Source organism: Apium graveolens, chromosome 5, assembly GCF_009905375.1.
Source record: "Apium graveolens cultivar Ventura chromosome 5, ASM990537v1, whole genome shotgun sequence".
Lineage (NCBI taxonomy): Eukaryota > Viridiplantae > Streptophyta > Magnoliopsida > Apiales > Apiaceae > Apium > Apium graveolens.
In genome coordinates, this window is record NC_133651.1 from 181,491,632 (window position 1) to 181,500,328 (window position 8,697).

General features: G+C 36.0%; 2 protein-coding genes across 5 annotated transcripts in view; one reads left to right on the forward strand and one right to left on the reverse strand.

Annotated features, from left to right (window-relative positions):
• The first annotated feature begins 209 nt into the window (after positions 1-209).
• On the forward strand, positions 210-3,192 carry LOC141724651 (cyclin-dependent kinase F-1). Its single transcript, XM_074526863.1, has 2 exons — positions 210-787; positions 2,013-3,192. The coding sequence occupies exons 1-2, from the start codon at positions 290-292 to the stop codon at positions 2,910-2,912; spliced, it is 1,398 nt and encodes a 465-aa protein (XP_074382964.1). The 5' UTR covers positions 210-289; the 3' UTR covers positions 2,913-3,192.
• A 558-nt stretch (positions 3,193-3,750) lies between these two features.
• LOC141724652 (putative plastidic glucose transporter 2) overlaps positions 3,751-8,697 on the reverse strand; it is a 5,930-nt gene continuing 983 nt past the window's right edge. For 2 of the 4 annotated variants that reach the window (XM_074526866.1, XM_074526864.1), the window contains exons 3-14: positions 8,406-8,517; positions 8,185-8,252; positions 7,903-8,035; positions 7,257-7,356; positions 7,049-7,161; positions 6,547-6,640; positions 5,872-6,028; positions 5,583-5,726; positions 5,367-5,443; positions 4,880-4,968; positions 4,482-4,596; positions 3,751-4,306 (exon numbers count right to left, since the gene is read on the reverse strand). In XM_074526866.1, coding sequence (XP_074382967.1) covers positions 4,115-4,306; positions 4,482-4,596; positions 4,880-4,968; positions 5,367-5,443; positions 5,583-5,726; positions 5,872-6,028; positions 6,547-6,640; positions 7,049-7,161; positions 7,257-7,356; positions 7,903-8,035; positions 8,185-8,252; positions 8,406-8,517 — 1,394 coding nt within the window. In that variant the 3' untranslated portion in view covers positions 3,751-4,114. The remainder of the gene's footprint in view (positions 4,307-4,481; positions 4,597-4,879; positions 4,969-5,366; positions 5,444-5,582; positions 5,727-5,871; positions 6,029-6,546; positions 6,641-7,048; positions 7,162-7,256; positions 7,357-7,902; positions 8,036-8,184; positions 8,253-8,405; positions 8,518-8,697) is intronic. The other 2 variants (XM_074526865.1, XM_074526867.1) reach the window with 2 other exon arrangements.

Genomic DNA, 8,697 nt, shown 5'->3' on the forward strand with positions numbered 1-8,697 from the left:
AGACTAGATAATGAGAAGTTAAAATGAAAACGACCGATAAGAAATTGAACTAAAAACTGAAAAGAAAGACCTAGATTAGCAAAATAGGAAAAATATTATATAATTATAAAATTTAAATCAATTATATATGTTATTTAATATATTTCGATAAATCGGTAATTTCCGTAAAAATCGAAAAAATCAAAATACCATGCCGAACCGAATCCCCAAAAAATGCCTTCGGCCCATAAAATGCCTTGTTCGTCCCCCAGAAAGGCAGAAGTGTGAAAACCCCTACAAACTCCGCGGAATGGAGCCACCACCCTCCAAAGGCAAAAGCTGGAGCATCCACACTCGCCCCGAAATCATCTCCAAGTACGAGATCCAATACCGGGTCGGATCCGGAGCCTACTCAGACGTCTACAAAGCCCGTCGTCTCTCCGATAATCTCATCGTCGCTCTCAAAGAAATCCACGACTTCCAATCGGGTCTCCGAGAAATCGAAGCTTTGAAAACGCTTCAGCACTGCCCAAACGTCGTCGTTTTGCACGAGTATTTTTGTAGTGATGACGAGGATGCTGTGCTTGTGCTTGAGTTCTTGCAGACTGATTTGGCTTCTGTGATTAAAGCTGCTAAGAAAGAGTGGGAGGATGGGGTTATTCGAGTGCCGGAGATTAAGCGATGGATGGTTCAGATTTTGTGTGGGGTTGATGCTTGTCATCGGAGTTCCATTGTTCATCGTGATTTGAAACCTTCCAATTTGTTGATTGCTGCTGATGGTGTGCTCAAATTGGCTGATTTTGGCCAGGTTTGTTTGTCGCGTTTTTTGGATATGTCTCTACAATTGATATTATTTGTGTTAATATAGGGGTGCTACTTTCTGTTTACTTGTTTAAACTTTATTCCAGTTCGATCAAATGCGTATATAGTTTAGATAAGTATAATTTTAGTTAATGTGTCATTTTGGATTATATTGAAATATCTGAATTTAAATAAGTATAATTTTAGTTAATGTGTCATTTTGGATTATATTGAAATATCTGAATTTAACTACTTTTTCGGGATTGTAGGGTTTAAGTAGTGTTATGTCTGTCCCGATGGAATCTTAGGGTTTTGGTCTCTTTGTGCAATAGTTTATGAGTTTACATGCTTCATTTATTAGAATACGGCAATTTTTATAGTAAATGGTTTTAATTATGTTAAAATTTGGTAACTGGAACTCTTTTTGTGAAATGGATGGAGTGTTATTATAGGTTGTCCAAAAAGAGTTGGATAAATTTTAAATTTACACCGTCATTTTCGGGTTTAAGTGGATATAATTATATCTATATTTCAACTCCTCTCTGACCGACAACTCTTGAAGGTGATATATAAGATGTATGGGTTGCAAACATTGTGTGCAAGCTATTATTATGTTTGCTGAGAGTAGTATCTGGTGCATGTATGCTTGCAAGAAAAAGTGGGCGATGGAGGTATTGTGATTGAGTTTGAATTCTTCTTTTTGTAGGTAGATTGGGATCTATGTGCTCATTGATGTTTGTTATTAGTTGTTCTGTTTTTACTTTCATCTGATGTCCATTTTGTGTGCTGGTTCCTTGCAGCCACGTTAATAATGAAATTAGCAAATTACATGTTTTGGCTTCCTCTTTGTGTGTTCAAATGATCTTTTTGCGTTTGTGTTTGTGACTTTGCTCCATACATCCTCATTCTCTAGGTTCATTCACATCACTCGTGTTTGTCAAGGGCATTGATTAGTTTGTAACTCATTCTTTTATATGTCCATTTCTCTTGTCTATATTTTATTGTTGTTTATAACCTAACCATAAAACTTTAGGGATTGAACTCAAATTCTAATTGTTTAATAAAACTTTTAATTCTGGTTTTACTTTGTTTTGACAGCAATTATTGCTTTAATAAAAGATATAAGATTTGCATTTCGCTTTAGAAGCATGAAGCTTAGCTCTGCCAAAAAAAATATATACGTTCATTGCACAATTGCTGTTTTTCTTTGACACACTATCCATATACTTCAGGCAAGGATACTATTAGAGCCTGGTTTTGTAGAAGATAATGACAATCCACTTCCCGATGCATATGAACCACCTGTTATTTCTGTACAAGAAAGAGCTACTAAAGATGATGACAATAATCAAAATGAAGAAGTATCGAGAAAAGAAAAATATATTAATCAATTAGAAGAGATCAGGGGTAAAGCCTATCTGGATGGACTTGAAAAAGAAAGTAATTGGCAAGATGGAAGTGCATCTTGTCTTGCTACCTGCACCGCAAGTGATACAGAAGAGGAATTTCCAAAGAGTTCTTATTCTTACCAGGGAGACGAGGAAGGAGAGATTCCTTTCACATCCTGTGTTGGAACTCGTTGGTTCAGGGCACCCGAACTTCTTTATGGATCCACGAGTTATGGACCTGAGATTGATTTGTGGTCTCTTGGCTGTATTTTCGCAGAGCTCTTTAGTTTAAAACCGCTTTTTCCAGGAACTTCAGATATTGATCAACTGAGCAGAATTTTTAGTGTTTTGGGCAACTTGTCGGAGGAAGTTTGGCCTGAATGTTCGAAGCTACCTGACTACCAGACAATTTCGTTTTGTAAAATAGAGGATCCTCTTGGTTTGGAAGAGTGCCTGCCAAACAGGTCCGCGGATGAAATCCTTGTAGTGAAGAAGCTATTATCCTTTGACCCAGCGAATAGAGCTACAGCAATGGAACTGCTCCATGACAAGTATTTAAGTGACGAACCTCCACCCCTTCCCATATCTGAACTTAGGGTCCCTTTTACAAACAGTTCTCAAGATGACGAGTCTCGTGGTGACTGGTGTGATTACAGGGATATGGAATCCGATTCTGATTTTGATGAATTTGGCACCATGGATGTGACCAACACAAGCACAGGTTTTTCTATCAAGTTCACTTGATATAAATTTGTTCAGAGACACTACCCTACTCTTCGGATGTTCATTTTTGCACTTGGTATAAATGTGATATTCTTATATTTAGAATTTATACTTTCTAAGAACCTCCCGGTTTGTACAAGTTGGGGGTTTGGTTTTGCCTTTTGTTTGATTGCGAGTGTATACAACAATTACTTGAATCTGATACTAAAGTGAAGAGGATGCAAAATAGTCGATTTTAAATGTTCAACTGAGTATTCCAAATGTTATTTTTTTGGAACGTAATATTGGAATTTCTGCATTATGTTCTGTTGGATTTACACCTTTGGCAATACGCTCTTCACTGCAGCAAATTGATTACCAATCCTATAATTCTGCCAGAAGTTCCATCAATGAATAAATTGAACTTTCCTGTACTTTCTGGTCATGACTCATTGCACGTATCTTCAACTTTAGGTCTGTAATTTAGAAAATAATGCTTTTAAAGCAATATCTTCACCGCGCTATTTCATTTGAAATAAGTCACCGTCATTTCCATTGGGATTTGGATCCATGGCTACTCACACTTTTGAAATAAGTGACTATCATTTCCACTGGGATTTGGATCCATGTCTGCTCACTTTCTTGACGCTTTTATAGTAGTAATTTTACAGTGTGATATTACTGGTAAAAAAGCTAGAGAATGTCTTACCAACACAATTTAATCCTGCAATATGTATCAAGGTTTTATGTATCAAGGTTTTAAAATCATACCGATGTAAGCCATCATACATTATGAATATATGTAGAACAAGTGGAATATTGACAGATTTTTATAAACCAGGTGCGTAATAACTTTATTATACTGAATCCAGGTATAAAATGCAATGTGTAACAGATCAGTTCTATTAAAGAAAAATAGATGTATACACGAACCTTCAAAACTGGTATTTCAAATGCGTCTGCACACAGTGATTAGATGAAATTTAGATTTTAAAGGCAAAGACTGTGAAATGAAGTTAAGCACATATATTACAATACATCCTATTTTTAAGGTAAGAGACTCGTGGAAATGCCATATAGATTAGAGCTCAAGCCTCGGCAACTCAGCACCTACCATGGGTGTGAAAATGTTAAAAGCACCGCAAGAAACCCCGCCATCTAGACCTCAGGACTAACCAGCATTTTTTCTAATTAAGATGCCTAGCAGCAAAAAGTAGAATATATGGGAATCTCCTGTTGACCATTCACAACATTTGATCCTGGGGAAGAAGAGCTATCTCAATTTCTTGAAGCGATTTTCCCTTAGTTTCCATTACATTTCTCTTTACAAAAAGCACACCCATCAAGCAGAAGGTACCAAACATAGTGTACAGGAGCTGTGCCCCCATCTTCTCAAGCAGTCGCAGGAACAGCAAGCCAACTAAGAAGTTGAAAACCTAAATAACATTTAAACATACTAGATAAGATCAGGCGCAAACCCTAAATTGTACTTGGACAAAAAACATTGCAAATAAGATATAATAACATGTAAAATGTTTCTACATAATATATATATATATATAATCGGTAATGATGTATTTTTTTTTTGCTAAGCAGGTAATGATGTATTACCCAATGCACCGACATGCAAAATGCCACAGCTTTAGCCCTGATTCTGTTTGTAAAAATTTCTGGTAAGAGCAGACCAGGAACAGGGCCTACACCCACAGCAAATGAAAAAACAAACCTGCACAGTAAGGTCTAATTTGTAAAGCCAGTTTCGGATGAGCAAAGTCTGCTCAAGTACTTGTGCTATATTGTTAAATTTGGAGGGAGGGTGGACTGCCTTCTGCCTATACATGTCAGATATCAGGACCAAAATATATATACAATGATGAAAATCCTCAGTGTGTCACTATCACCACGGCCTCAAAGGATCCAAGATAATGATCATCAAAAGAAGCAAGTGGAACACTATCCTATATATTCATAGATAGAAATTTAAAACAAATGAAATATATGCCACTCACATCAGCATGCCAATGACAGATAGGTACTGCCCTCCTGAACTTGATGCAATCATTCCTCCTGCAGCAACTTGAACACCCGTTGATAGAACCTGAGCAGATAACTCAGTTAAGAAATTAACACATGTTTACCTGGGAAAAATCTAGAAACGAATATTCAGTAAAAAGATATGCAGAATGATACAACAAGACATGTTTTGCCAGCTTGCTTAAAGATGGAGGATTCCCTACTTGGACGCCTTGAAGGATAATTGAATTGTGTGCTCTACCAGTATAAAGAAACAGGCTTTATATAAAGTTGTAAATCCAAATTATCTCAAATGTTAGCGTTCCAAAAATTCATTAAAATTCTTTTGCACATAATGTCATTTATGCTCTATAATTTTGAATTTTCTAACCTATTACTTGAAACAGTCAGTTTTTACCAAAACATAATTAAAAGCTTGTAGAGCATAAGCCGACTTTCCAAGATATATATGATATTATTTACCATGCCAGAAAAGCTCCACAACAAGAGAACCTTCCTTCCTAATTTATCCATTAGAATCAAAGCAATGACAGATCCTGCTGACAAAGATGTTGTACAGTCAGTTGTAATTATCACAAACACAATTCACAAGCCGGATAGTCCACATTGATATACCCAATCATAATAATAGTATTTTTAATGAGATGGTACGAAGCAATTGGGCGAAGAAGCATCTACCTATAAGATTTGAAACTCCTATTAATCCATTTGCAAGGTTTGAAGGTACTCCCGCACTTCTAAATACAGTTGAAGAGAAATAAAACACAGCATTTATTCCAGATAGTTGTTGTAAAGCAAATAGGGCTGACCCAATAAAAACAACTGCAAATGGAAAAAGTCAAAAACAAGGCACTTCGGATAGATTTCAGAAAAAAATTTATTTAGGAGAAGTTGCCACTGCAGCGATAAGGATAACCTCACAGCACTACATCCATAAAGAACTTCAATATAAAAAATACATTTGTACCTCTGAAATGAGGTCCATGAATCAATTCTGAAAAGCTAATAGTATCTGTCTCATCCCCCCCTCTATCTGACTTTGAAAATTCTGCCATTGCAGATTTTCCATGCAATCCTCCCAAAAGTCTCTCAAACTGAGACTCAGCTTCAGAGATTCTTCCTTGCTATAACCAAATCAAACATCAAGCAATTTTATTATTTTCTAAGTCAGTAGGATAAAGCACCAATCTAGTCACATATAGTTACAGGTAAATATTTCAAAAGTCCTGGTGGACCCAGGAAACACATACCTTTTCCAATTTTGAGTTTGGTACCACATACTTATCACAAATCACATGTGACATGTAACTTGAAATTTAGTTTGTGGAATAACTTAAGCATTCATTGTAGTGTAATATTCAAACAAATTAATCACTAGTGCACATATAATCCCATGAAGAAACCATAGCTATAATATTTAATTTTAGACGGGCCAGACAAAGTAGAAAAATGGAAGAACCCATTAACAATTCAATTTAAAAGAATAAAGAAAGATATGAGTCCGATGGTATACACATCGACTTTTTCAACAAGATATAAAAGACAAATTGAGCAGTGATCTCCATGAAGTAACATAATAGGGAGAGCAGAACCAATGCTTAAGTTAACATGAACAACACTGATATAAGATGATGCATCCAACCTTGTATAGCCAGTGTGGACTTTCTGCAGAGAACTCCATGCCAACAGCAAGTATAACAGCTGGAACTATAGACACCCAAAAACATATACGCCACCTGTGCACATGAGCTGAACATATTAAGTAGCGCAGTATTGTGAATGTACCGGATGGAAAGTATTGTAGAAAAGGTACAATAATTTGGAGGTAAAATGGAGGGGAAATGATGATGACTTTGCTTCCTAGTGTGTAACTTGTAGGAACAAAATTAGATAGAATACACTTTAGTGCTTTCTTTTCTCAGGTAACCAGGAATAATAGAATACTGTAATTGGTCAAACATATCTGAGCCTGCAATCTTTTACATTTGTGTTGAAAAGTATTCAAATAAAATTGGGGTTATTTCTACACATTTTCTCCACTTCCTCCATATAAATAAAGCTTGCAAATACTACAGTTGAAAGACAATTTGTAGCGAATACCCAATCAAAGTCTTTCCTACGAGTGTGCAAACACATGCTCTTACCATCCAGGTATATCCTTTACAGGAATTCCGATCAGCAAAGCCCCCATAAGTCCAAAACATGTCGCAATTTGAATAAAGCTTCCATATGTACCTCTGACAAAAGAAGGGGAAATCTGTTTGCACAAAGAGGAAAAACAGATAGAAAGTGAGCAGAAATGACATAAGATGTGTTATTGTCATTATTTACAAAATATGATAGTAGTTGGACCTCTGTGATATAGAGAGCAGCTACAGCAGGACCAAGACCTAATCCAATCCCAACCAAAAACCTTCCAAGAAGCATACCCATAACTGTGTTGGCTGATGCACTGAAAAAGCATGCATTAGTATCCACACAAGTACACATAAAGAAAGACTTGAACTAGAATATGCATTAGGATATATTTAATTTTTATAAAATTTGCTGGTGTTGTGGAGTAATAATATATGTGATTAGAGAAAACCTTGAGCTGAAAATTAAGAGATTCATATAACTTGTAAGTGCTTGGAGCAAAGGAACTCATGTGTTACATTTCCTGGTTGTTTGTGTAAATTTTATACTTTTTCACTTCTGCAGTTCTGCGTGTATATTTCACCTTGCTTTCAAGGACAAAAGACCAAGTGAATGAGACAGAATAAGAACGTAAGCTGCATGCATTTTCTCTGTGGACTAAAGAATAAATTATTGGCACAGAATACAGGTTGACTATATCCTGAATAATACATACAATCTATTGTTTGAGAAATAAATACATCCTAAACAGTGAATAAAGATCTATGACTAGGACTGAGCTTTGCGTATTCCCCAAATCTAATACAGTAAAAAGAACTAAGGTGACTAGTGTATAGATGATTTGATATTAAAGATATAGTACCTGATAGAAGCACCAATTATCATAGGCAAAGCACATAACTGAAAAGCCCTACGACGTCCTACCCCATCAGCAATCCAACCACTGAGTAGACACCCAACCAATGCACCACCAAGACACATACTGACAACCAGACCTTCGTTTGACATGGAAATTGCTTAGAGAGTTGATTGTAGTAGGCAATAAAATATTTATCTACATAGTTACATCGAATATGGGAACTTGGATTCACATAACTATATACATATTGAAGCTTAAAAAAATAAATAAACTCTAATAGCATACCTTCCACCAAATTGTCCCCATTGAAACCAAGATCAGTAGAAATGCTTTCAAGTGGTTCATTAACTACTCTGTGTAAATTAAAGTGTCACAAATCACGTATTCTAGCCTCTTACAGCATAACCAATACCAACTCAATGACTATCAGATAGCATTTCTAACGTAACGTCTTAAATATCACATACGTATATATAGATGTATATATTCAAGGATCGAAAACTAACCCAAGATGGTAGCCACATAAGAATGAAGCTAATGTTGCCACAAGTACATGGGGAAAGGAGCGCTTCAAGGAGGGATTCCTAGTCTCTTGTCCCATAACATTCTGTAAGAGGGCTAAAAAGAGTACAAGAAGTTAGTATATGTATTGTGGCATAGATCATTATCATCCAAACCTATCTAAAACCTGTTATATAATTATTATTTGTACCAGTAGCAAATACTAGGAACTAATTATGCTAAGCAAGGTTTTTTCACAAAGTTTGAAGACATCGACACAAAATGTGATGCCTTACA